The sequence below is a fragment of the Tympanuchus pallidicinctus genome, unplaced genomic scaffold (assembly GCF_026119805.1).
Source record: "Tympanuchus pallidicinctus isolate F22 unplaced genomic scaffold, pur_lepc_1.0 scaffold22, whole genome shotgun sequence".
NCBI lineage: Eukaryota > Metazoa > Chordata > Aves > Galliformes > Phasianidae > Tympanuchus > Tympanuchus pallidicinctus.
Window position 1 is genome coordinate 25242518 of NW_026294739.1, and position 27995 is coordinate 25270512.

General features: G+C 46.3%; 1 protein-coding gene across 5 annotated transcripts; it reads left to right on the top strand.

Moving 5' to 3' along the window:
- The first annotated feature begins 712 nt into the window (after positions 1–712).
- On the top strand, positions 713–27989 carry KLHDC4 (kelch domain containing 4). Of its 5 annotated transcripts, none has more exons than XM_052685694.1 (13): positions 1433–1512; positions 1980–2071; positions 3061–3116; positions 4236–4334; positions 5442–5583; positions 7192–7328; positions 14500–14592; positions 15566–15725; positions 22461–22542; positions 24570–24778; positions 26101–26503; positions 26990–27106; positions 27392–27989. In XM_052685694.1, the coding sequence occupies exons 7-13, from the start codon at positions 14537–14539 to the stop codon at positions 27565–27567; spliced, it is 1203 nt and encodes a 400-aa protein (XP_052541654.1). In that variant the 5' UTR covers positions 1433–1512; positions 1980–2071; positions 3061–3116; positions 4236–4334; positions 5442–5583; positions 7192–7328; positions 14500–14536; the 3' UTR covers positions 27568–27989. The 5 variants fall into 5 exon arrangements, with proteins under 5 accessions (XP_052541653.1, XP_052541654.1, XP_052541655.1 ...); XM_052685695.1 differs by having other exon boundaries at positions 5490–5583; XM_052685693.1 differs by lacking the exons at positions 1433–1512; positions 5442–5583 and adding an exon at positions 713–923 and having other exon boundaries at positions 3061–3139.
- The last annotated feature ends 6 nt before the right edge of the window (positions 27990–27995 follow it).

The window sequence follows — 27995 nt, forward strand, 5'->3', positions numbered from 1 at the left end:
GGAATTCAGTGAAAAATACAATTGAATTCCCTCTAAAAGCAAGAAACAATCACAAAAGCAATTGTAAAGTGGGATGAAGGAAGCTTGCAGCTCAAAGATGCATTTGAACACAGGTGATGTTAACACTGTGCTCTGGTTATGTGTTCAAAGATGGTGTTTTCTCAGGAATTCTACCTGGGCTCAGCATCCACATGCAATACCTAAAAAGCCGAATTGTGGTTACTTTTCCCCCAGCGGAGGATTGCTGCCTGCCACCATCTTGCAGTACCCATCATCTTCTTCAGCTCTCCACGTTCAGCTACAATCTCAATTTCCAAAACTGCTGCTGCAAAGGTGAGCACTCACACAGCCCCCAGATTCCCAGCACTTCCACCCCACTTTTATGTTTGCTAGGGGAGAAGCCCAGCTCGCGCTGTAGGGCAAACTGTAGGGCCTTTGCTTTGCTTCCATTTTGCGTGAGGGAAGGGGCCATTTTGTGGGCTCCTCAGGGGAGAAATAAACGGGAACACGAGGGCTCCAAATTCTGAGTGCGACGGCACGCGGCCGGCTTCCAGGCACTGCGAGGCTCTCAAGGCTTCTCAGGCACGCACGCCCTCAGCCTTCGCTTGGAGCTCAGCGAGGCGGAGCTGCAGGCCGGACTCGGGAGAGCTGAGCCCGCCGGGCCTGCAGAGGGCTCCCGCGGCCGCGCTGCTGGAGCAGGAGGCGGGCAGCGGCCTGCGGCACCGGGCTGGGGAACGGCCTCCATCCGGCCCGCGGTGCGCCCTGGGCGGGCAGGGCGGCGCGGACAGCGCGGTGCGTCCCGCGGCCTAGAGCGGCCTGCAGCCATGGGGAAAAAGGGGAAGAGGGAGAAGAAAGGGAAAGGGGCCGAGAAGACGGCCGCGAAGATGGAGCGGAAGGTGTCCCGCAGGGCCAGGAAGGAGGAGGTGAGGGGAGGCGACGGAGGGCTCCAGGAGAGCACGTGTTCTTCCGTATCCCCCGTGCTTTTCTTCTGGCCTTAATTAACAGCAAACGAAGGCCGGTCCCGCAGAGTTGGTGCATGCGTTTGGGATCTTTCCCTGGTTGCAGCGTGTTGCTGCCAGCCGTGTGTGCTGCTCCAGGAAGGGGAAGCGTGAGCAGGGAGAGCTGCTGCCACCGTGCATCTGCTGGGAGGGAGGATATAAACGGGGTGTTTGTGAGGGTGAATCGTGACAGGACAAGGGAATGGTTTTAGACCGAGACACGGGAGGTTTAGGTTGGGTATTAGGAGGAAGTTTTTCACTCAGAGGGTGGTGAGGCACTGGCACAGGTTGCCCAAGGAGGCTGTGGATGCCCCAGCCCTGCAGGCATTCAAGGCCAGGCTGGATGTGGCTCTGGGCAGCCTGGGCTGCTGGTTGGTGACCTGCACACAGCAGGGGTTGGAACTGGATGAGCATTGTGCTCCTTTTCAACCCAGGCCATTCTGCGATCCTATGAAGTGTTGGCTGATGGAGGAACGTGGTGAGCGTGGGGCTTCAGGAGGCACTGTGCAGCCTGGTATGTGTGCTCTGTGGAGGCAGACAGTAATTGACAGAACTTTGAGGGGGATAAAATTAGGTGCAGGTTTCCCTCCCGTTCAGTTTAGGTAGGACTGCATTGCAGACAAAGGTCTGGTTGGGGCACAGCGTGTACCTGGTTATAATTGGGGCTTACGTGATCTCTGTTTCCTTGTTGATTTGTGCACTCTTTCTCCTGCAGGGGTTGCAGGTGTGCACTGAACAACACACTGTGTGCCATACTGTTAGGCCTTTTGTGAGCAAACTTGTCTTGGTTTTAGTGGGGGGAACAAGTTTTAGAACATGTGGAAGTGCTCAGCATCCATCTCTTGTAGGTGGTATCTAAGCAGATTTTTTTTTAACGTTTCTTTTAAAATGGGGAAATTCTGATTCTGAATGCTGGTTTCATGTGGTGTGCAGGTGGTTCTGTGCAGATCGAGGAACTCAGGTCTGTGTTTCTATTTTCAGGAGGACCTTGAAGCACTGATAGCTGAGTTTCAGACTTTAGATGCTAAAAAGACCCAAGTAATTGAGACGTCCTGCCCACCTCCCTCACCCAGGTAAGAGATTGTGCAAGGCTTTGGCTGTCACTTACACAGCTGTTGATGAGATTTATTTATACCAAGTTATTTCCTGAGAGTGGAAGGCATAATAATTGGCTTGACTGATATCTGGAGTTAGAAAATACCTGATACATTTAATCCTTGGGTTAAAAAAAGAACCAAAAACATTTTTTTTTTCCCCTTAAAATACCCCTTTTTATCATCCCACCAGCACAACTGTGAAGGGAAAGATTGGTTAAATTAAAGAGCTTATTAAAAAAAAAAGAAGTTAAGAGGAACCTTTGAACTTGGATGAGGAATCTGAAACAATCTGAAAGGTCTTGAGTCAAAAGGATGTGTCATGAGTCCAAGACATTTGGGGTCTACATGCTGCTATGTTCTCTGCATCTCTTCACTGTGGCTTCCTAAAATCCCTTCTGTGTGATATGTTCTTCCTCTGTTTGGAGGGACAGGTCAGTGTACTACTGTTAATGTCACCAGGGTGCTGCAGTGGTCAGTTTGTGCCCCTCCAGCAGCGCTAGGAATCTGTCTGCACATGATGCAGAGCACCTTGGTGGTACGTAGCTGAGTTGTGAATGTTGATGAGTGCAGAAGAATGACACAGATAAGTTGATATGAGGCAGCCTAGTTCTACCAATAGCTACGTGCTCTCATAAAACTAATTTCTGTTCTTGACACATCAGCATTAAAATTCAAGAGCTCACGTCAGAAGGCATGTTAAATGACAGTGTAACGTGTGTTCCTAAAATAGGAGAACGTTTCAGACGTGTCACATTAATCTTGCTGGAAGTTTTTCAGAAGTTAATTTCTTTGGGGAGCTTTTCACCCTGGGGTGAATATCAGAGCCTGGTAATTTGGCAGCTGATGGAGAGACCTTTGTGGCTAGAGGTCAAAATGCTAGTACTGGCTTAGTTAAAGGCTACCAGCCTCAGTTGTCTGAAGTCTTTTAACATCTGCTGTTTTGGTCATCCCTCTCTTGTTTGCAGGCTGAATGGCTCCCTGTCTGCCCACCCTGAGAAAGATGAATTGATCCTTTTTGGAGGTGAATATTTCAATGGCCAAAAAGTAATGTATACTTCCATTTTTTTCTTCTTTATTCTGCCCTTCCCCTGCCTTATGCTGTAATTTGCACGAGTCTCATTTGAAGTGAAGATTCAAAGCAGCAGTCATAAAATATGCATTTGTCCCCGAATGAGAGCAAAATAGCCTTTTAATTCTGCCACGATACTGTCTTATGCCTGATCGGTTGGCAGGAAGGAGACATGCTAGAATCCATTAAGAAGTCAGAGTGATTGTCTCAGCATCAATATTTCAGGGCTTCATAATTTCTCCAGACTGAATAGTAGCCATCTCTGCCCCTCATTTTTGATAACTATTGAAGAATCTCTATTTTCCAACTTTCAAAACAAGATGTTTCTGCAGTTTTGCAGCTGGCAAGTCATTGCCTGCCTTGGAGATGCGTACAGTAGCAAATAAGTGGGCACTCTTTACTGAATTTCTGCAAGTTGCAAGTGTTTACAGTGCTGCTGGAGACAAATTGGGCATTCCAACCTTGAGAAGTTGTGTGTACCATAGCTTGAATGCTCAAGCCCAACGATGATATTTAATCTGAGGATCATCCCGTGTGATGTGCTAAACAAATTCTGCTTGTTTCACTACCTGATGTTATTCCTGTCTCCGCAGTTGAGCAGCATTTCGGGCAGCATTAATCTGTACATCTGTGTTAAGCTCCAGCTTAAGTGCTGAAATCTCAAGCTGTCACAGGGTTAAACGAGAGTTTGGGAGAGAACAGCTGAGTCGAGAGGCTCACACTGAGATAACTGTTGACTACCAGTCTAGTGGGAGAGGTTCTTTTTCTCCTTCCCTGTGTGATGGAGGCTGGTGAGTTGTTGCTTTGCAAGGCTGTCGCTTTTCAAGGCCAGGTTGGCTGTGGCTTTGAGTAACCTGATTTAGTGGAAGGCATCCCTGCCCAGGAGGTGAGGGGTTGGTCTTTAGGTTCCCTTCAACCCCGACCATTCTGTGACTCCAAAGGGAAAGCTGGTACCGTGCACCTTTAACACCAAACTCACAGCTAACCCTGAGTGGTGCTTGTGCTTGGGTAGACTAATCCTGTCCTATGGAGAGCTGTGTTGATGTGTATCTTTCTTTTCCTCTATAACAGACGTACCTGTACAACGACCTGTATCTTTACAACATCCGGAAAAACAGCTGGACTAAAGTAGAGATTCCCAACCCTCCCCCAAGGCGCTGTGCTCACCAGGTGAGGTGCAGGGTGCCAAAGAAGCAGCTGGAATTTTTCTGATGCTGTGCTAAAAATGAATGGGAGTTGACTTTTTTTTTTTTCCCTAAGAGTTTCTGGCTTCTGTGCATTTTCATTGTAATGGGCTGCCAGTGGTGTCACCTTTCTTGTTGTGCTAACGGTGGTGCTCTTTGATCCCTGAGTGATGTCTGGAAATGCTACAGGGGAAGTGAAATATTGGAGGTGTATCTGTTATGTCAGCAGGACTCACGGGGAAGCTGTTTTTGTCTAGATGGACTAGTCATCTTGAGGCATTATATGGAAACCAGCTCAACCATTCCAGGCTTGTTCTGGATTTTCATTAGAATGTGACCAGATAGCTCTGGGGGCCTGGGTTGCTGTGTGTGATCAGTGGCCGCAGGCCTTCCTCTATGGGTGTTACAGATCCCACTGCTCCAGCAACAGCTCATCCCTGTAATATACCCTTGCTAGCATGTAGGATTGTCCCAACTGTGCAGCCAGATGCACTTTGTGTGCCCTGCCTTTGGCTCGGGATTTCATTTATTTAATTTCCCTTGGTAGATGGACTGTTTTTCTTCAACATCAGCAAAGATAGCAAAGTTGTGTGAACTTTCTCTGGGATATTTTGAAACTCCCTGTAGTGGCAATGCTAAGTCACAGCTTGAAGCAGTGATTGAGCACCTGGTGGGAAGGCAGGGCCAACCGAGGGGAGCTCAGGTGCGTGCAATGAACCTGAGTGACTGGAAGGGGTGGAGACATGATTTACCCCTTCCCAGCCCTCACGTAAGGGTTGGCAGTGGAGACAGGGGTATCTCTTGTTGGAGATCTTTGCTTAACTGAGGCCTTCTGAAGGCAAGCAGCTCTTTTCCTTCATTTCTGCGCCTGTGGCTGCTGCATTTGGGCTCGTTCTCTTTTGCTGCAGCCAAAGACTTTGCCACCCTGCTATTGTTATGATACTTTCCATCCCATTATAGCATTACACTTCCCTAGGCTTTGTATCTGTCACTAACATCACTGACTGGTCGTGATATTGAAGGATTTGTTTCTGTTTACTTTGTGTGAATGCCTGCATGCAGAAACTGGGCCAGAGACTTGTATTTTTTGCAGGTCTTTTGCCCTCACCAGCTGTCTGATAGATTATCTTACCTATTGCAGCAAGTGGCTGGGTGACTGATGCATTTCAAAAGCTGCCATACAGGATGCGAATGTTATTTTCCTCCCTGTGGCCAAAGCCCTTTAGAGCTTCCTGGTAAGATCTAATGCTCTGGTTAGGTTCCTGTACCCTTGTTATGCTATTGCCTAAATGCCAGCCTTGCTCTGAGCTCTGTGTGTGCTATCATGAACTGAAAAGCTTTGACTCGATGCTTGAGTTACCTTGTTGTGCTTAAAATTGATTGTTGTTTCAGAGGCCAAATTCCATAAGGAGGCCAGCAATTCAAATACTCCTTCCACTGAGGTGAGGAGGAGGTTGTTTTCTGGCTGTGGAGTTGAGAGGTGCTTGTTTGTGTGTTGGCAGCCAGCAGGTGGCTGTCTAACAGCTCAGTCTGAACTGAGCAAGCAGGCTGGATTATAGAGAAATAAAATGAGGAACATACCAGGGGAGCTGTGCCTTAACAACAAGTTTTCTGTCTTACAATTAATCACAGTCACACAGGAGGCAGTTCAGCCTTGTTAGCTGAATGGCTTGTTGTCTTCCCTGTGACTTTATTTTTAACACATTTTCCATGTTAGCTTAGAGGTGAATAGAAGTTTGTCTGTGGGTTGGTATGGGCGTGCTTTCCTTCTTGTCATCTGTAGTCTCTGATGTACGGCCCTCTGACTTATGCTGGCTTCACCACATCAGTTCAGTAGAACTGGGGTGAGAAAACCAACATGGATGGCTGTTGTCAGCTTTATTTGAGGAAAGATTTTGTCTGTGAGATGAGCTTGAAGCCAGCTCTTCGTGAAGTTGCATGCAAGCATGGGCAGGCTGGTGTCTGTCCCTTCACTTAAACTTTTAATCACTTGATGCCCATGGAGAAATGGGGTAACCTGATGTTCCCACAATTCCTGCTTGTACACACACCCAATATTTTCTGATGTATGTAATCACTGCGTGCATGGGCTGGTTTGGGTCAGAGTGCTGTCGTGTTTGGTGCTGGAAGTCTTTGCTGTTTGCTGGAAAACACAGGCAGGTAGTGAAGCCCTTCTGAAGAGACTGTTAACTCAGTGTTTATCTGTGACAGGTATCTTGGGGAGAAAAAAGATGTGAAAGATTTTTTTTTTTGTAGTGTAACCACCCCTGTAGCCAAGGAATAAAGTTGTATGTTCACTTGGTTTCATTTTTGGGATTCCTGTCTTTTGCTGCTTGGTCCTGGTGTTCTTCATTCCTTGCCTCTTAATATTCTCTTGTGTTACAGCAGGGTGTTTCAATGCTGCTCCTTGCAGAAACAGTAAAACAAATTCTTTAATGCTCTCTTTTCTGCTACTTGCTTTAAGACAGTTACAATTCTCTCTTGTTCAAACACTGCACACTTCCTTCTGTTGGTGATTGTTTCTTTTCTTTGTTTTTCTTTCTTTTTCTTTCTCATCACATAGAGCAATAATGCTTTTCAGGTCGTGGAAATGTTCAGGTTTGGACTTGCACTCAGCTCATTGGTTTACTTTGCTGTAGGGAAGGTGTGCAACACAGCGACCAGCTTAGGTTTAAAATTCCCCTTCATTCAGCCCCGCAGAGCTTCTTTTCCAAGCAGTGCAGCAGCAGCTGCTGCAGTTTGTCTGCTTTGTGGTATTTGGAGGCAGCTGCACATCTGACTGATAAAGTTCTCCTTTTTCTGGCTTTTGCACTCTTGTTTGATCCTGTTCTTTCCTCTGGCAGGCAGCAGTGGTTCCCACAGCCGGTGGGCAGCTCTGGGTGTTTGGTGGAGAGTTTGCATCTCCCAGTGGGGAACAGTTTTACCATTACAAGGATCTCTGGGTCCTGCATTTGGCCACCAAGACCTGGGAGCAGATCAAGTAAGTGGTGCATTCTCAAGTCAGTAACAATAACCTCATGAGGAACTGTGTCAGCACGGTCTGAACTCGGATCCTGGTGTGGTGCTGTGATTTCCCAGCTGTCTTCTTTGGGTATGAAGATGCCCATGTAGAAATAGTGGAGACAGCCTTCAGAAAAAAGAAGCAAGAGATGTGTCCAAGACCATCGAGGTCAAAGCTATTTTGTATAATGCATGGCTATTAGAGCAGGGGTATTGGGTCTTAGTAACTGAAGAAATGAGCATGCTGAACACTGTTGTGTTCTCCCAGCCAAGGCAGATGTAGGTATCCAACTTCAAAACACTACTTGTTGCTCCATTTGTGTTCTGAGCCTGGTATCATGGCTGTGCTGTACAAAAGATCTCATTCAGTTTTACCATTGCTTGAGAAGGCAGTTGGTATCTATCCACAGAGACAACTTCTCTCCTGATAACTGGCATTTGCTGCTGCCTTAAGATTCCTTGGAATAAACAGGCCAGGAATTCTGATCTATCAAGGTAAGTAGGTACCAAAAACCATGGAAGCTTTTGACTGGAGTAAAGGCACCTAAAAATATTTTGTGGGTCTGGCCTGAAGTCTTCTGCTAATGTTTGGCTTCTGAGTTTTTTCTGCTCATCTTCATATTTGCATTAGGGAAGGAAAAAGTCTGGTGGGTCAGCTGGTAAACTGAGAGGCAGGAGACGTGGCTTCGGTTCTGACCGTGGCACAGGCTTTCTTTTGTACTTCAGGATTGTCTTGACCACAGCATTTAGCCAGAATACAGCCTTGGCTGTGCTGAAACTCCTCCACAGTTGACTCTTGAGGTGCTACTGGGAAAAGCATCAGCTTTTGAATGCTTGCTCATCTACTTTTTATCTGTCGAGCTCCTGAGCAGGAACTCTTGTGTCCTTTCTTCAGGTGGGAAAGCCCTAAGTGTGCCCAGGCTAATCAATTTTTTGCCCTGCTTACAAAGTGCAGGTGCCTGTTGTTGGTGTCTGTCCTTTCTTGTGTGATGATTGAGAGGCTGGTTTAGGGCTGAGCTGTGCAGAGATGGATACCTTGGCACATGCCTCAGGCCACACAGTGACTCACTGTGCCTGTCTGCCTTTTTTTCCCCCTTTTTGCAAAATGGGAGCACTGATGTTGCTTGATGAGAGGGAATTTGGAGGTTTAGTTTTGTTAATATAGCACTGAAAGGACTCTGGCATGGGTGTAGTGGGTCATACTGAGCCAAAGAGCAAATAGTCCTGTTGAGTCCAGAGTGCACTGGGTAAAAAGGATGCTTCAAGGCACAGGATCCTGGCAGTCATCATCCCTGCAAGAGTCTAGCAATGGTCTTTTTGAGTACTTCTGGGAGGCTGGGGGGAGAGCTGCTCAGTTCCTCAGTGACTGGTTCCTATCTGACAGTGTGATCCTTGGCTCCAGACCTGGCAGTGTTAGTCTAATAGCAGCTGCAACTGTTACAAGGAACTGAGTTTACTCTAGTGAGCCCTGCTTGTCTTTCAGCAGTGGGGGGTGGGGGTGAGGGAATCTCTGCAAAATGATAGAGGGCTCTTTAAGAGGTGCAAGGATTAAAAAGACCTGTCACTGTGCAGGCAGATCTGCCTATTGTTGTTAGGCAGAAGCTGACGTCATGGCTGTGACTGTACCCCTCCCAGCTCCCCCAAAATAACTTCTGAATCCCTTGTTCCATCTCAGCCACGTAAAGGGGGTTAGAACTCAAATGCATTACATCCCTTCTAGTTTCGTGAGAGAAGGCGGGGGAGAGGAAGTGATGATACCCATGGAGGCTCTGCTGAGAGAAAGGGTTGACATTTCAACCAAACTCTTGGTTGGAAAAAATCCTCACCAGAGAGCAATGTTAATACCCAGCTGCAGGGAGAGCGAGGGCGGGAGATGGCTTTTTGTGAGCCATCAGAGAACCCAGATGAGGCTTCGTGAGTTCCACCAGTGATGGTGCAGATTGTTCTCTTGTGGGTTTGCAGATGTGTTGCTGTGAGCTGATTTAGGGTTTTCCACTCCCAAAACAAATGCTGCAATGTCGAACCTGCTTGGGAAGAGGAAATCTGGTCGTTAGAAGGCTTTACTCATCTTGCATCTTATCCCTCATGGCATGGGGGTGCTGAGTCTTACTGGTACTGCAAAATCGCCTACTCCCACTCTGCAGCTGAACATGATGTTTGCATGTGCTGCAGTGTGCAGGGCAGCATCAGCAGTCCCAGGCCCCAGGTGGATTGAGCCATGGTGAGGGAACTTGTTGGAAGCCTGTGATGGGTTAATGTGGTTAGTGAGGAGGGAGAAATTGATCAGATGAGCTCCTGCTCTCAGGATAAGCAGAAGCACATTCCCAGTGCTTTGCTTTTCCAGCTGTCTGAAGCTGCTCACCACCCCTGGGTTATCCCGTGTCACTTCAGCAGCCATGACACAGTAGAAGGATGCATGGGGAGGCTGTGATGCTCTGTTCTCTTCATAGCTAAATGGGTAAACGTTTCCAAAGTTTGCTCTGGAGAGGCTGTTGTTCCTCTTTCTCTACGCCATGCAGGATCAACTCCGATTGAGTTTTCTGAGGTATTTGGGTGGACATCTGTCTTTTGGCCTTGCAGTATTTTGAAAACACCTGTGCCCTGGTCCCAGTGTTCAAATAAAACAAAGTGCATCTTCTCCTCATCCTTGGGCAGAGCTCCAAGAGCTACATTAATTAGGCGTCTGGAGTAGGAGGCTGTGAGGAGATGTCTTGGTTTTAATGCTAACTTGGCTGAGTGTGAAAATCAGGTTTCTGCTGCCTCTTTGTGTTTCCATATGGCATCACGATGACAGCCTGCTTGGAAGGGGAAGAAGAAAAGAAAGGACAGTGATGATTGTTGAGTTTTATGAGGAATGTTTTTGTACTTCTTTATGATTGTCACACATGCTGTATTGTGCTTCCTTCAGCAATTTGTTTTTATCGGCAAGGACTCCACTGCTGCCTCATACAGTTCCATACAAGCTTCTCATGTCTGTCTGGAGCCAAACGCTACGTTTGGACTGGGGATGAGTGATGATAGTGAGTATCTTGAAGGGTTACTGGTGTTGGGAAGGTAAATGTTTGGGAAGATGGAATGGGTGAGGCAACTTGTGTAGCCTTGTTGGCATAGAACAGGATACCAAATAGCAGGCAAAGCACTAATTACAAGTGTCCAGTGTGGTAACAGCTACCTGAGTAAACCCTGTTGATAAACATTTGGGAGACAGAGTGTTATTTAGTAGACTCGGTTGGGTCTGGGAGATGTCACTTCAGTGCAGAAAAAGCAGTAATTTTGTTACTCTAATAAGAAATGCTTGGATGAGAGAGACAAGGTTTCCATCTCCACTCCACCTGGGATGGATCACCCAGCTTCAGTTGAGTTGGAATGAGTTTGTAGAACGGAATTAGTAGATTAAATGGCTAAAATGACCCTACTCTGACCTGAACTTGCAGTTCTAAGAAGTCTGGCTATTCCAGCCTCACAGCTTAGATTTCAGACAGCTGTGTTGTCCTTTCTGGCCTGCAGATTCTGTGAGAGACCATCTTGGTGCTCTAAGAAGCTTGACTGTAAAATGCTTTGAAGAGAATCCCTTGAATAACTTACCCTGTGCTGTGTCTGCAAAGGCTCCTGGGGAAACTGATCTCCGTTACTGCTTAATGCAGAGCCACAGCGATGTCAGTCAGCTTGGCAGAGTTAAAAATTGACAGCAGCTCTATTTGGTTGCGTTTTGCCTGCACAGAGGTGGCTCAAATGCAACAAATCTCAGCTCATTGGATGACGTGCCAGAAAGTGACTTTGACTTACTGAGGCCACCTTATTATGTGTGCGATGTGTGAGGTTTCCCCAGTGTGTGAAGCGTTTGTTACTCTGCCTTGGAGCAAAGCAATATTTTAACCTAATTGCCTCGTTCCTTCCTAGAGAGAGCATTCCTCCTGTTCACCTCCGTGTGGCCCAGAATGCTCCCTCAAAGAGAAATGGGGGGTGTCACACATCAGGGCTGTACTTGGGAGCTGGCAGATCCCTCCATGCAGTTCTCCGCCTTGCTTCTGAACCTATGTAACTCCCTTCCCTGTAATACTGGGATGCTAATGATGCTTCACAGTTTTGTGAGACGTGGGGCTATAAATACTTCAGGGCAATGCAAGTGTATGTTGAGTGTTGTTTACGGGGAGAACTGGAGCAGTCACTGCAGAGCAGGATGCCTTTCAGTGTAGGTTTGTTTCTGACTGATGGCTCTTGTTCGTGTGCTCTCTGTCACCAGAAGGATCAGGTCCTGCAGCACAGGGTAAAAAGGTGTTTTGATGCTTAAAGAGGGGAGTTCTGGTGTGCTGTTGAGCAGATTTCCTTTGACAGACCAAAAGGGATCCTTCTGAGCTTCTTCTCTCCTAGAGGAAGATCCAGACATGTGACTGTTGATTGACTTTGCAAAGGATTTGATCTGGAGGTTTTGTGCCTCGTAGCAATTTTGTATTCACTTGTGTACCTCTGAATTAATTACACAAGCACATGGGTGCTATATCTCTGTGTGCTGATGAACAGAACACTTGTCATTTGCATTTACAAGTGTAAGATGCAAAACCAAACACCCAAGTCCTGGATTTCAGCTGCTTTGTGTAGTGCAGAACAGTGTGTGTTATCCTGGAGTGCCCCTTTGGTGGGATGTTGCATGCATCATCACTTTTCTTCATAACGAGAGGTTGCAGAGATTCTTCTGAACTTTCTCTGGGTGAAGGAAGGAATGAATGAAAGAGTAACTCATGCAGTCTGTAGATACTGCAGCATGGAAGTCATTAATTCTCAAAACTGGAGCTGAATTCAGATCTGCTATATTACTCTAAGTCCCAGAGTAACTCCACAAGCAACAGCAAATTCCTTATGGAGCAGTTGAGATCAGACTCATGCTTCCATGTGTAGAGCCAGTTCTTATCCAGACTTATCTGTTCATCTATTTTTAAAAAAGAGTCTGGAGAATTTACAGCTCCCTCCCACATGTCTGCTTTCTGGTGTCAACCCCACAAAGTAGTGTATTAATCATAACGTCTGTGAAACCATTTCCAAAATGTTTATTTTGGGCCACGAGCAGCAATGCAGGTAAAGGGAGACAGTCTGCATCTGGGAAGCAAGGCTCTGGGCAAATGCCTTCCTGGAGCTGCTGCTGCTCCTGCTTGACTCTGCTGTGCATTCTTATGGGCTGTGGAGCAAGCCCTGGGCTGTATGAATTGCTCCCTGCAAAAATACCTTCTAAGAGCACTTACTGCATGCTTAAGAGGGCATCTCTTTCCATCAAAGGCTATGAAGTGCCCATTGCAGCTGATTCCTGGATGGTGAGTAATGCTTAAGTTGATAAAGCTGAAATGACACAACAGGGCACAGCATGAAGCCTGCTGCAGCTGTGTTTTAGCATCATCTCGTGTAGCTTGCATCCATATTCTAGAGAAAAGAGGAGAACAGCCTTGTAATTGGGAGCAATTGGTGGTGGTGTGGTGGGACTCCTCTGAACTCAGATCAGGCCCTGTTTGGGATGGTGGTGGTTGTGACTTGAAGTTAATTGTACACTTGTAGGTGCTCGTTTATTACAGCACACGCATCAGTGAATAAATGTCTTACCACTCAGAATTGGTTTTTGACTTGGAGATGTGTTTGAGAAGCAAGGCAGAAGAACAAGAGAACAAGATCTTATTGTTAACGTCGACATCCAATTCCTTCTTTTTTATTTTTATTTAAAAAAAAAAAAAGAAAATCCAAGATTTTTAAAAGATGACATCCCCTGGAATAATGACATGAAAGTTTTGTTATGAAAGATTTCATCCACGTCTGAAATCATTGTTAATATGAAAAGTGATGTTCTGCTGGGTGGTACTTAAAAATCCAGTAAGTGCCTAGAAAATTCTACTGTCTGTCCTCATAAGAAATCCAAGAAATCAATATTCATTCAAGCTTACCCAAACACTGCTGTTCTGCTTGGGGTTCTTCATTATGGCTGGTGTGATTGTTATTTCTGATGGTGAGGCCCCTCATTTTCTCTCTCTGCAGAAATCTATCGCTGCTCTTTGCAGCTACCCACTGCCACGTATAGCACAGAAGTAGGGTTGGGGGTTTTGATTTTGCTGTTTTTTCTCAGTGGTGAGCAGGTTTCTCATTTATTTAAGCCCTGATTCTGCAGCCATCCGACATGCCTGTACCTCCTTGAGAAGCCTTACTGAGTTCAGTGCACTGTGGGAGACTCCTTAGCAAGACTGAAAACGTGAAAGATTAGTCCAAGGGGCAGAGAACGTGCAAAGCTCTTGTTTTCTCTGTGGTTTGCCCTGAACTAGCCTTTGTTTTGGGAGTTCTTCACGTTTTCTTTGTTCTCTCTCACATGAAGGCGTGACTGCAGGTGATGAAGAAGGAAAGTGCATCTTCATTGCCTCTCAGGAACGTTATTGCCAGCGGCCTGGCTTTGCCCAAAGCTTTAGGATGTGACAGATGGGGCGTTGTTGCTTGTTCTTGGAGATGGAAGTGGCACATCTCACTGAAAGGCCATGCGGGCTTGAAAAGAGCAGAGCAGTGATGTGTAGCTGCTCCTTTAATAAGTAAGATGATAATGATGACTTGTTTTGCCACTGTGCCTTCTGTTCTTGAGGAAACCTGAGTAATTTATCAAGTTTGGTGGTGTAGCCTAGCTGCAGGTTGTTGGGTGGGGGTAGAGTGGATAGGGGTGATTTCCTATGACAGTGAAGGAGGGTAGATATCAGAGCCAGTTCCTGGCTTCTATCTGCTACTTAGGGTAAACATCTCTGTCTGGAGTGCTTTTCTTGAAATTGTGGGAGTTAACTGCTATTCATTAAACTCTCCTGAAGAATTACCTCCTGAGTCATAGCAGAAAAGACTTCAAGACTCGGGTGCTGTTAAACTGTATGGTTTATCACTAGGAATAAAACTGTTATTGCAAAATGCCTGTGGTGCAAATATCAAGCATTACAATACCAAGCATTACAGGAAGAACGCATGTACTGTTCTGGAAAAAAACATACATCTATGTTAAGGTGACAAAGTTCCCTATGATTTCCCATGCCTGTACCAGAAGCTAAGTTCAGCCAGTCCAGCTGCCTTATGACTTCAATAAAAATGGGCTGACCCACTGGTAGGATGGGAAGCTCGCTGATGAGTGAAATTTCTTTGTCTTTCAGAGCATCAGGAGGTCCCTCAGGAAGAAGTGGGCATCGAATGGTTGCTTGCAAAAGACAACTGATAGTCTTTGGAGGTTTCCATGAGAGCACGAGGTGGGTTATTGCAGGATAGCTGGTGGTGTAGGATCCTGTGTGACTGAGACAACGTGATTTCACCAGCAACTGCAAGCTGGGCTATAAGGCCAGGATTTTATGTAGTGGTACTGTGAACAAATTATATAATTATATGTTAGAAAGATAAGTGATCTTGATTTTTATTGTTTTTATTTTTTTATTTTTTCCCAAGTCTTAACTGTTTGAGAAATGGTTTTGCCACTTACATAATCAGTGAAGTAGCTCCTCATCCTCATAGCTAAAGCTCAGTACATCGGTTTTGGATTCTGCCTCTCATCAAAGAGGCTTCTCTTCCTAGAAACATCTTCCCCAGTAGGCTCTCCTATGCCACATGAGGTCACAGCTTCTCTGTGATGAGGGCTGAAGAGAGCTGAGCTACATAATTTCTCAGAGGTGCTAAGCTGCATAACTGCAGTCCCCAGGAGCACAGCACAGTTTGCAAAGCCTACCCTACACTTGGCTGACCGTTTGGCAGTTTCACTGGTGCAGAGCACTTTCTATAGCAGTGAGTTGGCTACCAGGAGGAGAGTGTGTGTATATATGTGTATGTATACATTTTTCATTCCCACCCTCTAGACAGATGTTGCACTAATATGTTTTGATCGTTTGTGTTTTGGTTGAAGTCACCTTGGATTCTGTTTCTTGGAAGGAGTTGGTGAAAGCTCTGTTATAATAGGGAATGAGGTGGGAATAAAACAAAAAGAACCAGAGAGGTCATGCATGTAGGAGCTTCATTAAATGCATAATTGTTGCTCTGAAGTAGTAACCTTCAACTGAACAAATCTCTACATTGCCAAGGCTACAGAGGGAGGAAAAATCAGAGATATGGGGAGTTGAATAAGGTACTGCACCTCTTCAGAGGTTCATGGTGCTCCTGCTGAAGTGGTATTTTGTTCTGTTCTAAATGATGACCGTGACCAAAACCTGACATGTTCCAATTTGCTCTCCTTAGAGATTACATCTATTACAACGATGTGTATGCATTCAATTTGGACTCCTTCACGTGGAGCAAGCTGGCTCCATCAGGAATTGGGCCTGCTCCAAGGTCAGGATGTCAAATGGCTACCACACCTGAGGGCAGCATAGTCATCTATGGAGGCTACTCGAAACAGGTAGGAGAGACTGTGATAAGCCACTGCAACATTTCCCAAATGCCAAACAAAATAGTCGAGGGAAAAACTAAAGGGCTAAAATGGAAGTTAAATTTAATATTCAAATTACGTAAATAGCACCTTAGTGATTACCTTGACCTGTTGTTGGTTGCAGGGTCCTGTGTCTTGTCTGCTTGGAGGAGGCAGTAGGAGAGCAGAACTCAAATGTGTAATCTGCCACTTCCTTCTGCTCTGTTTCACAAGTGCAGATCTGGTGATCTCATCGTGTAACTGCCCGCTGCTCTGATATTGCTGCATGCCAGGCAGCTGTCAGATGTCCAAAAAAACACTAGCAATGGGAGTGCATGTCAGCCTGTGGTTGTGTGTGGAGTGACTGTGCAGTTGTGCCCTTGTGCTGTTCATACATGGGATGGTTCAGGCTGCTGGGAGCCAGTATTGTTACCAAATGTGTCTTCTTGTCTTCTGACTCTTTTCCCTTTGTTCATGCAGTTGTGTCCTGATCAAGAGTCTGATTTCTGTTAAAACTAATGCTCTATTTTCCCTGCTAATCTAATCCAGCATAGGGAGGTGATGTTACAAAGGAAGGAATAAGCAACTGGGAGAAGTGACATTTCTGATTATTGTTGTCATTGCTGCCAACTTCAGGCATTCTTAGTCAGCACTCAACCATGTTCCAGCACTTGTGGCTTAAAAGCAGCAGTTACCAGGGGCCTTGTATTTACTTGCATCAGGGAAAGGGTTAAGGCAGCTGTGCTTGTTAGCAGACTCAATAAGCCAAAGAAGACTTTTGATGAGTACCAGGCTTCCTCTGCTTTGCTTCTTGCTATGTTAATCGTGGTAATTTATACTGGATAGGCCTTTAGACCGTATGTCCTTATTGACCAAGTATCCCCGTCTCCATGCTGGGTGGGAGGAAGCAAATATTTCATTGAGCAAAAGGCTCCTGCAAAAAAAGCTTTTAATGTTGTGAATGTAGACTGAAGACCTGGATCCTGCTGCTGTCTCAGTGGAAAGGCATTGCTTCCAGGGGGAGGAGGGTGCATTGTTCTTGTGATGTGAATAAACGAACAAAGAAGAAAAGCATGGAAAGAGGAGAGAAAGTAGTCTGTCTGTATATTTAGAAGCATTTGTGCCTCCTCACGGCCTGTGCTGAGGGCTGTAACTCCTCAGATGTGCACTTGATTAAATAGCAGTAGCAGTACAGAGGCATTTTCTGCCCAAAAGGGCTTTGTCTGCTTCCTGTTCCACCACTCCTGAGTGGGAGAAGCCTGCACACTTTACTAGGTTTGGCTCTCTTAGGGCTACTGAAAGTAACTGGGTTTCAAGTGTGTGTGGAGTCCCTTGGAAATATAAAAGTTGACACGTTTTTGCAGTTAGGTCTGTTCTGCTTTATGAGGATAGGCTTTGTTGCACTGCTCTGGGTTGTTTTGAGCTAATAAAAATGAAGTAGAAGGGATAGAGGAATGCAAAGCTGCCGTCAGCCTTCTGCTGTGATAAATGAGCACTCAGCCTTTATGCAGAGTACTGAGCAAGAATAAGAGCTGGATGCAGTTCCTCTTTGGCTTGGCAAACAGCTCTTAGATTAAAACAAGCACTCTTGTTATTAATCTACTTCCTTTGTAGCACAGAGAGCTGAGTCTGCTGCTCTGACGTGCTGTTCCTGTCGTAGGCTTTGCTTGCCTTCTGCAGCACAGGTGAACTTTTGGGCAGGGAGAATGAAGCTGAGCTACAAACTGAGCAAAGCACCAGGCAGTTTTCTTCTTCTTGGGATGCAAAGGCAACAGACTTCAGCATCATCCTGAAAATTTAGTTCAAGATTTAAGTCTTCTGGAATAAACACAGTTGATGTTTGGCTATCTAATTCTCAGTATGTCTTTGGTTGTAACTGATTATGGAGCTGAATCTCTCTGGATTTTCTTTGATGTGAAGAAAATGTTTGGCTTGTGTCCTCCCCACGGAGTCATTGGCAGGGATACTCAGGGGAGGAGTAAGAGATGGAAGATGGAAGAAACAACCCTTAATTGGAAGTAGGCAGGTAGAGAAGACCTGTCCTTTGTCTCTGGTTAGAAGCAGATGCTACATTCAGGAGTATTCTGAATATGTTTTTGGGCTTCACGTGTGGATATGAAATCAGACAGGTGTCCAAACAAAGCGCCGTTTGCCAAGTCCTGTAGACTCTTCTAATTTCCTTTCTAACAAAAAGCAGGATTGATTTTCAGTTTCTCTTCCTACAGCTGCTGCTAAGCTTGTGAGTGCTTTGGAGAGAAGGGAAGAAGTCAGGACTGCTCCTGTGTTGGAGTACCAGGGCAGGACAGGCTGCCAGTTGCTGGAGGAGAGTTACAGTGTGGTAGGGCTGCTTCCCTGCAGTGGGCAGTTCTGATGCGTTGGATCCTGTACAGCCCTGAGCCCTGGTAAATCTGCTTTGAGGCGTTATGTGGTGAGAAATACGCATGTTGTCAAAACAAAAAGGCCTGTAAGCCCAGGAGATTCATAGTAATGGGTGGAATTGTAGGCATTTGTGTACCAAGCTGGCTGTCAGGGCCTTATGAAGCCTGAGCAACGTTGTCAGCTTGCAGCCATGGGTGTTTCCGTGCTCAGTCTGCCCATCCTCAGCCTCCAGCAGAGAGGTTTGCTTGGTACTTCGGTTTGCTTGATATGCATGCCGAGCTGAGCACGGGGGGTCAGTTTTCAGTGATGTTTATCAGTCCAGGCTGTGTTGCTGAATTCCCTTGGTGTCACTTGGCTAAGAGTCTCTTTCATGGCTGGGGAAAAAAGCAGGAAAGATAAATGGCTTGTCTGAGGCATTCCAGTACTTGTGGATAGAGCCAGGGCTGTTACCTTGGGACCCAGGCATGCACTTGCCACTAGATTTTGCTGTTCTAGGATGTTAAGTTCAGGCAGTGAGCAACCAGGATGCAAACAGAGAAGATGGAAAACTTGAGCTTTACAACCCCAACTGTGCAAATTGAATAAGAGCACGCTTGAAAATACATGATCCTTAGCATGTTGGTGTCCTTATGTTCTTCTGCTTTATCTTCAACCCAGAAATGATGAAAGACAACTACTGTGGTTCCTGACAGGAGAGGTTGTTGTAGATTTTTGTCATTGCTCCCTAAATACGCCTCAAAAGCCTGTGAGACACTCAGACTTGCTTTCCTGCTGATCTTAAAGATGTCTTCACCCGTTTTGCTTGCTTGGAATGGGGCTTGCTGCAGCAAGCTGCATTTTTGGCTGTATGAAGCAATGAGACCTCACTATTGCTAGGCAACGTGAGCACACTGTGCCTGGCTGGCACAGCGAATGCAGCCAGGATGTGTTGGAGGCTAACACTGCTCTACCTTGAGGGTGGAAGCAGACCATGAGCCGTGGGAGCTCTGGCACTATCTGTGTGCAGGGCTTTTGGATGCCAAAGTAAGCTAAGGTGTATTTTTTTTTTCTTTTTAATATTTTTTTTCCTCCTTTTAGCAGTGAGCTCTGCTTGTAGTGGATTCTGCTGGGAGATTGCTTGTGGGAGGGCTGAAGGCTGGTCTTGTGGGAAAGCTTCCCTCTGCAGTTCTGCTTGCTAAGGGCCTTCTGTCAGTTGGCTGTATTTTGCCACTGTTGGTCTCTTTTATTAGCTGTGTTTAGCAGCTTATATGCACTCTCTATGCTTCAGTTGCTTTGCTCTTTGAAGGGCTATAACCATGCTTCTTGCTGCCTGTTGCTGGAGCTAGAGGATATCCAAGGCAGCTTTGTGTTTGAAAGCAACCACCTGGGACTCGAGAGCAAGAGGGACAGTGAGGGGACAGGAGGCTCCTGTGGCTGATGGAGCGATTTCCTCAGGGCAGATGAGTGTCCTGGGCTGGGGGTGTTGGCCTCTCTAGTATCAGTGTGCTGCTTGCTACTGAAGTGCCTGCTTTTGAGCCAGTGTGAGTGGGGAAAACAAGCATCTCTGACAACAAATAACTAACTCTCACTCCAGCTCATTGGGTTTTCTTAGCCCGAGAAGCTTTGTCGTGTTGTACACGTAATGTTTACTACAAGGAGCCTGTGTAGTTTCCAGGAGAAAAATAAAGCAGTTATTCTGCCCAGCCTGCACGATGGTGAAGCCAACTGCTCTCTCAGTATATGTTGTTTCCCTTCTTTCCATGCAGACAGTGCTCATCTCACTGTGCTTGACAGCTGTGCTTTGCACCTTTCAGCCTGTGTGTCCCCTACACATAAGAATGTGGTGTGCCTAACACTTAAGTACAAACTGCAGCCTACCTGGGATTGGAAACAAAATAAACCCCCTTTCCATTCTCATTATCAGATATTCACTTTGCAGCCGCTGCTCTGTGTTCAAGCCCTGTGCCCATCTCTCTCCCCATTCCTCTCCTCTGTCCATCCATCCCTGATAGCTCTTTGCTTAGTTGCAGCTTGGAGAGCGTTTGAAGTGAGGGAGAGACTAAAAAGGCTGCTGTAGCTCAGCCATCCACAGCTTGCAGCTTGCTGGAGAGTTCTGCTGCTCTAGACTTCTGTGACAGAGACAGCAAAGTGTGACATGGCTGCAGAATGTTATTTGCTCTGTGCAGTGACTCATAGCCCTTTAAACTTGAGAGCTGCTGCTGTATGTCCCACAATATGTGCTCTTCCAGTACCATGGAACTGCTGTACTCAGTATTTAGAGCTCTGTTCCTAGAAGGCATTTCTTGCCCTGGCAACCTGTTCTGCTCAAAGTGGGCAGCTCCCAGCCCCTCCAGCTGTGTCGCTATTACCAGAGCTCCTCTAGCTATGTGTCAGAACTACTGACCAATGCAAAAACTTGACTTGCTTGTTTTCTGTGTGCTAGAGAACTGGCAGTGGCAGAAGAAGCTGTTTCTGTGCATGTTCCTCTTCAGAAGATAGGCCTATCATTGCTGCTTGCTCCTGCAGGCTTTCTGTCCCAGTGTGCCTGACGTTCTGCTGCTCAAGAACAGGGGGTAGAATAGTGTGGTTGCTGACTTCATTAAGGTTGTGCAGAAGAGGATACCTTCAGCTTCAACAGCCTGTCTAGGAGAGAGGGTCTTCCAGTGTGCTGCTTGGAATGCCTAGATGCAGGTGAAGAGCAAGATCTACAGCCCTAGACTAACATTTCCTAGGGCAGACCCTGGTCTCTGAGTTGACTGAAGCTTCCCTTTCCTTTTTGCTGCTCTTTGAACAGCATTCTCCTGTTTCTTCTAGCACTTTTCCTGGAGCTTCTCAACATCATCCAAGTTCAAGTCTTGTTGTGCAATACCTCAAACGTGCTTTATTCCCCTTCCTTCTCTGCCTTTCTAAGAATCGAGTACCATTCCTGAGAACTGAGTGCTGAGCCATGCAATAGCAAAACCTACTAAGCTCAAGGCACAGGGTTGACTATGGATATGGAGCAAGAAGATGACACTGTGGCATGAACCCAAGCCCTACTCCTTCCCAAGCACTGGGCTCAACCCTGCCAGCTCCTGCTGGGATCTGCTGCCTGGAGCAATGCCATTGCCCCCAGGAGGAGGGGAATTACAAGGAAGCCAGAGCATCTTCTTGGAGGATGGGTGGATTGTGGACATTACTAAAAGACCTCCTGTGGTGGTGTTGCATAGTGCTGCTTTCAAATACTGTGTGTTGCTGTGAGTACAGGGGCTTACAGCGAAAGGAGAAAGGGAAACTTGCATTTAAAAATAATGCATTTAATTCCTTCAGCTGAGACCTGCTGCTTTTGCTGGTGTCTTGCAGTTGTCTGTAGCAGGAGGTTAAAGTGAGGCTTCTGTTTCTATCTGGGAGGGAAAACTGATTCTTAAGACTCTGTGGTGCCTCAAATGCTACTAATGACACCTGCAGCCAGGCTGTGGGGCAGAGAGGACTCTGCTTCTGTTGCGTTGGGGTGGATATTGGGGGTGGCAAGCATTGAGAGTCTGTGCTCAACGCAGATCTGTACTTAAACTTGTGCTGTGCAGATGATACAGCATAGTTGGAGTGCTCAACATTTAAGGACAGCATCCCAGAGGGCCTTGCCAGCACTGTTGGAAGTTACTGTGTGCCACTTTGGTGAGCGGGTATCTGCTCTCTTTTACAGCTAGAGGAGCAGAGGCACAGATGTTAAATTGCTCCCTCAAGAGAACCTGATGCTGTCTGTGGCACAGTAAAAGGCAGAATCTTGGCTCTCCTGTTTCCTTGGTGCTGCCCATCCTTCCTTTCTTGTAACATGATCAGTTTTAATCTCTTGTGCCAATTTATTTCTCCTCTGTGAGTGCCCGGATCTCTGCCCTTGCATTGATTTCATCCTGCAGTCTTCAGGAGCCCACCAGTCCCACGATCTGTGCTGCAGCCTGGAGAGCAGAGGGAGGCTCTGGTTGTTGCAGGCAGAAGTTGCTTGTGGTTTATTACACGTCTCCCACTGCTCACTTGTAGGATGGGACTGAGTGAGGCGTGCTTGAGAATCACAAGACACCAGCCTCCATTTGTCCCTTCTGGCTGCCTCCATTCCCTCTGGATTTGCTGTTTGCTGTAGAAAATGGCCCTGGTTTCAGCACTGCAGTTGTGAAGTGCCTGGTGGTTTCTCCTTGCCCCTATTGCAGTGTTTGCTTTTTCAGCACGGTGATGTACAGATTTAGGCTGTGATAAGGCTTATCTGTGGCACTGAGAGTTCAGAATGGCATGTTTTGGTGTGAGTGACTTCCTAGGCCTTGAAGAGTTGGGCCTCCTGCGTTTTGGCCATTGAAAGTGTTTCACCAAGCATCCCTGTCTTTCCTTTCTTTGCAGAGAGTTAAGAAAGATGTTGACAAAGGCACCCTGCATACAGATATGTTCCTGCTGAAGACTGGAGGCTCAGGCAAAGAGGAAGGTAAGCCACTGCTGCAGCTAGGGGGCTGTGCTGGAAGCGGTGCTGCAAGGCTGTGAATCCTCTCTCTTCCTTTGAATAAGAAACCAAGAAAAAATCCAAGCTCAGAACAAAATTTCCCTTTTAATGGTGAGCACTGTGCCCCAGCTTTTGCTCTGGGGCTAAACACAGCAGATAAGTCGATGTAAGTATTTCTTCTTTCCCAGGAGTAGTTAAGTGCGTTTGTATACTGTGACTCTAGCTTGAAAAGAAAGGAGCTAGAGTGAAGGAATGGCAGCTGCTGAGAGATAGGAGAGAAGTTGTCCTACTTTTTCACTTGGGAATTGGAGAAAGAAGGTGTTCTATCATGTATACAGGCAACATTCCTGCTGCTGGGTTGTGTAGGAGAGAATGGAAACATAGTCTATAGGGCACTCACCTTTTCTTTTTCTCCCTGTCCATTTAAGGCCTGGAAAGATGAGGCCACATCATCTCTGCTAACCAAAGCTTAGTGGTTGGCTGAAGGGTGTTGGGAGTCGTGGTTCCCATCTCAGGTGACTTGATTACAGAGCTGATGTCAGTAGCTCTGTGAAGCAGGCAAAGAACTGGAGCTATGTGAGAAACTTCATGGAGAACTGACAAAGCTAATGGAGGAAGGCTGGGAGGAGCTTTCTGCTGGAGAATCAGCATTATTTACATTGATGTTTTCCAGTTGGCCTTGGAATAGTCTGAGTTGGACTGGAGGGTTTCCAGGCACCTTGCATAACTGTGAGAAGTTCTGACCTGTGCAAGCAGTTCCATAAGAATTACCAGAAGAGATGTTAGGGATTTTTTGGGGGTTTGTATGTAGGAGGAAATTAAAACAACGTTTTGAAATTGCTGTTCCCTGGAACATTCTGATCATTGCTCTTCTGTTTCACAACAGAAAATTGTTGGGATTTCAGAACTTCCCACACTGGAAATTCCTGTTTTCAAGAAGCTGTTTTTAGTAGTGGTGGGTCATCTATAAACTATTAGGAGAGAAGGTGGGGGTGTGATCTCATGAGATTATTCAGTGCAGGGATATTACCAGGAATGGGTTTTGGTTGACTGATTTTTGTTGGGTTTTTTTTCCCCATCTATCTGTGAATACCCTCAGAAATGGGGATTCCATCACTTTCCTTAGGAGAGAGAATTTTGTCCTTGGCTTAAGGAGCAGGATAATCTTCCTTGAGCAGATTTTCCAAGATGTTGAAGTAGTGACAGATTTCTTTAAACCCAGCCATCTTAATGTGGGATTTGGGGAGGAGGGTTGGTCAGGTATTGTCTGGATTGCAGACCCTGCTTGCATGATGTCCTATTTATAGCTTATCTTTTTGAATTTGTGGTTCCTTCAGAAACACAGTGCCTAGCCAGTGCACATGCTTCTGCCAGCCTGCATGTTAGGGATTTGCTCTAAATCCATAGTAAAGGAAAGGAAGGGAGTGAAAGCAGAGGGCTTGGAGCACAAGCTTTCTCCCTCCTGAGTATTTTATTATTATGATGTTTTTTTTTTTTAACATTTGGGGCTCCTTAAAATAAACTGTGGCTGTTCTTGGGGTTAAGGCAGCAGTGCAGAATGACAGAGAAGATACTGAAGTAGGAAGTTCACTTGGAGAGAATTGACGCCGTATGAAACTGGGGTAACCAGAGCACCTTCCCTTGGTGTCCTGGGCTATAATCAATCCTGGTTTGAACTCCAGCTTCCTGTAAAGGTTGTGTACCTTTCATGAGGCCCCTTGCTCCAGAAAGCACGCCCTGCAGACAGCTTTCTTCATTTGCTTTTGTTGGAAACACAGCTGCTTTCTAAGGGTAGAAGGAAATGTGTGGATTGCTTGGGTGATTGAAGTGGAAATGCGAGTGGTTCTGATTTACATGATTGCTGAACACGAGCAGTGCAGTTTTGAGTATGTCTAAAATGGGTTGTTGTGATGCTTGAAAAGATTGCTGGAGAACTGAAGGGTCTTGGAAGATGTAGAAATCATCATGATTCTCTTTTGCTGATAATTCTGTCTCTTTTTATCCATTACCAGATAAGTGGGTATGGACTCGACTCAACCCATCTGGTGTGAAACCCACTCCCAGGTCTGGCTTCTCCGTGGCAATTGGTCCCAATAACCGTTCCCTTCTGTTTGGAGGTGTGCACGATGAAGAAGAGGAAGAGAGCATTGAAGGGGACTTCTTCAATGATATTTATTTCTATGATATTGGGAAAAACCGTTGGTTTCCTGGACAGCTAAAGGTCTTGTTTAAGAACTACACAATTGTCTTCACTTCATTCTCCTTGATCTCCCTTGTCTCAACCTTTTCTGGCCTCATTTTGACAGTGTGGGCAAAGCCTCTATGTCAAGGCTGAGCCACCAGGTCTGTTTGCTGCTTTCATCTGTATCTGATTGGCTGTGGAGATGGGAAAAGCTGTCAGGATGATGTTGGGGATGTGCAGCTTAGCAGGTTTTTGTTTCCAGATTGAATTCTCTGACGTTATGCTGCCCTTCTCCTTCCTCTCCACATAGCCCCTTGTATTTTCCATACCCTGCTTTCCCTGTGTGATGCAGACTGTCACCTGGGGAGAGAGGAAACCTCTGAGCCCCAATGGCTGCATATGCACTAAGGAAGAGCGGGTCAGGAAGCAGTCCTCTTCCTTTGAGAGTCAGTCTGCATGTGCCCTCTTGTTGTGTAATGCAAAATGAAGCAAAGCAGCATGAAAACAATTCTGGTGTTTTACTGGAGGCTGGCTCCAGTCTAAGTCCGATGTGAGCTAGTTCAGTAAAAGCTATTGTGAAAAGGTCTTGTGTTGCATTGGGATAAAATAGCCTCCCTCTTTTCTCTGTTGTCAATGACCTGGCAGAAGGGATGAAGTATTGACCCTTGGCTCATGAGAAATTCAGAAATGCGGCCCTCAGATCTTTGGCTTTGTTTGAACCACTCTCAAGGAGGAAGCAAGGTGCAAATGACCTTCTTTCTTTTCATCCCTACTGTTTCTTGCTGCGTCCTCAAAAAAGAGATGTCAATCACATAATAAGAGGCAAACATCCTCTCAGGTGTTTGCTTCTACCTTCCTAGCTCTCTGTTTCCTATCCTTTTTACACAATGCTTTGAAGACCTGGAGTGCTTCCTGATAATGCACTGTAATTTAGCACCCAGCAATTGTTGTGATTTCACAAAATGATGGGTTATTTACTTTTGCTCCTGTCAGAGACCAGTGGACTCTGTGTGTGAGTGTGTGTGTGTGTGTGTGTGTGTGTGTGTGTGTGTGTACACCTGCAAGATACAGAACAAGAGAGCTGTCTTCCCTCTCCCCAGCAGTTCTGCCATTAATAGATGTGGCCACTCCATGCTGTAGGTTCTCCAGAGGTTTCACTGCTGCCTGTTTTATGGCTGGAAGAAGTTCATGCTTAGTAGGAGGTTGTAGCTATCATCCAAGACTTACAATTCTAGTGAAAAATAATTGAATTCTCCCCATTCCCTCACAGCAGCATCTGTAAGATTGTATTAACTGCTCTGTGCTATTAGCTACACCCAGTTCACACGCAGTCTGCCTCTGCTCCTTGTTCTTATTAACAGGGATCGAAGTCAGAGAAGAGGAAGAGAAGACGTGGCAGACGAGCTGAGACAGACGGTGGAGATGATGAGGTAGAGAAGCAAACCCCACAAGGCCCGGTGGAAATAGTCAAAGAGGTGGTGGCAGAAGATGGAACTGTCATGACGATCAAGCAGGTGATCTGTGGGCCTGCAGATGAGAAGGAGAGGTCTGAATCGGAGGAGGAGGAGGAGGAAGGCGCAGCCTTGGGCCCGCAAGTGGAACCATGCCCACGTTCAAACGCCATGCTGGCAGTGAAGCATGGGGTTCTGTATGTGTATGGAGGAATGTTTGAGGTGGGCGATCGCCAGTTCACCCTCAGTGACCTCTACAGCATCGACCTGCACAAGATGGAAGAGTGGAAAGTGCTGGTGGAGATAGACCCAAGTAAGCTCTGGTGGCAGGGGGGCTGTGTGACTCTATTGCAATAAAGGCTGGGATGTTGTTTCCAGCAGTGCTCTGTTTTATTCCTGGAAGGAAATAGCTTGAAAGTATGTGATATGCAGTGTCTTGTAGTCTCTACCACCACAAAAGCCTGTGGTCTTGTCACAAAAGCTCTTGTCCAGAGCTTTGTAATGGCTATAGAGTATGAACTCTGGTCTGTCTGCTTCAAAAATCAAGGCATGTAAACTGAGCATCTTTGTTCACTGATGGCTGGTTCTAACCTTAGCTCTGCTGTGCAATCTCATGGTCTGCATGTGTGCAATGGATAAAGGGCAGAAAGGAAGGAGTTTTACTGGTAATTTTGGAGCTGGAAGGAGATTTGACTCTTATCAACTTGTCTTCCACAGCTGTTCTGTGCTGTTCACTTCTTCCTGTCTGTGTTAGATCTCTCCCTGCTGTCCCCAACTTATTTCTTCTTTCTCACCTAAGAAACACAAGAATGGCTGGAGGAGTCAGAGTCAGATGAAGAGGAGGAGGATATGGAAGGTGCAGAAGGAGGAGAAGAAGAAGAAGAGAGCTCTGAAGAGGATAGTGAGGATGAAGAAGGTAACAAGAAGAATGTTTCCTTCATACTAACATAAAATACAGCACTCATTGGGTCACTGACCTCACTGGCATTCAGGTCAGTTTTTCAGCAAAAACAAGGTTTGCATAGTGCGTGCTTCTTAAGGAGTAAAGGAGAAATTGCTTTGGTTCCTGATAGGTTTTCAGGCTATTCCATTTAAACACAAGCTGAAGCACAGCCATGGCTGAGTTGACACATGGGAGAGCAGATTGCTTTCATTAGCTGTGTGTGACCTCTCTTTCTCTCTTCCTCCCGTTGTGTACCAGGAGAGGAGCAACACCCATCTGTTCAGCCTGATGAGAAGCATGCAGACTATCTGTCCAGGACGGAGCAGCACTGGATCAAAGTAGCCCGCAGCAACATGGGCCCGGATGCCAAGGAGAAGAAGGTGGTGAAAGTGGCTCATGCCATGGCAAAGACATTCTATGAAGATTCAACCTAGGGCTGTTCTGCGAGTGCAGAAACGTGCTGGGAGCAGTGGTTCGCCCTGCTGAAATCAGCCTGATGTGCCAGGCGGTCAGTGTGTGCCCACAAGGCTTCCTGGCACTCCAACCCTTGCATACTCCATATGAGTGCCTCTGGACTGACTAATCTCAATATGCCTGCTGGGTTATTGCTCGGAATATACTGTTATTCCCCTGGCTGGTTGTGGGAGGGACTTGGGGAACAGGATTACTGCCTAAGCTCTGGTTCTTCTGAGAACGGAGCATACAAGACCATCATCATTTTGTTCAGAAGTTATTTTGAGTCTGTGAAGGCAAACTGCGTATCTCACAATGGTTCTCTAGTCCCAAATTCCTTATCCTAACTGGGGCCAGAACTTGTCTCCAAGGATTTCTACAATAAACTTACTTGGTTACATGATGTCGG

Excerpts from the sequence above, each read along its gene's own strand:
- KLHDC4 (XM_052685693.1), top strand. The coding sequence starts at position 825 with ATGGGGAAAAAGGGGAAGAGGGAGAAGAAAGGGAAAGGGGCCGAGAAG. Across the intron at positions 4,335-7,191 it reads CAAGGCGCTGTGCTCACCAG|GCAGCAGTGGTTCCCACAGC; the intron begins GTGAGGTGCAGG and ends TTCCTCTGGCAG. Across the intron at positions 22,543-24,569 it reads AGGCTCAGGCAAAGAGGAAG|ATAAGTGGGTATGGACTCGA; the intron begins GTAAGCCACTGC and ends ATCCATTACCAG.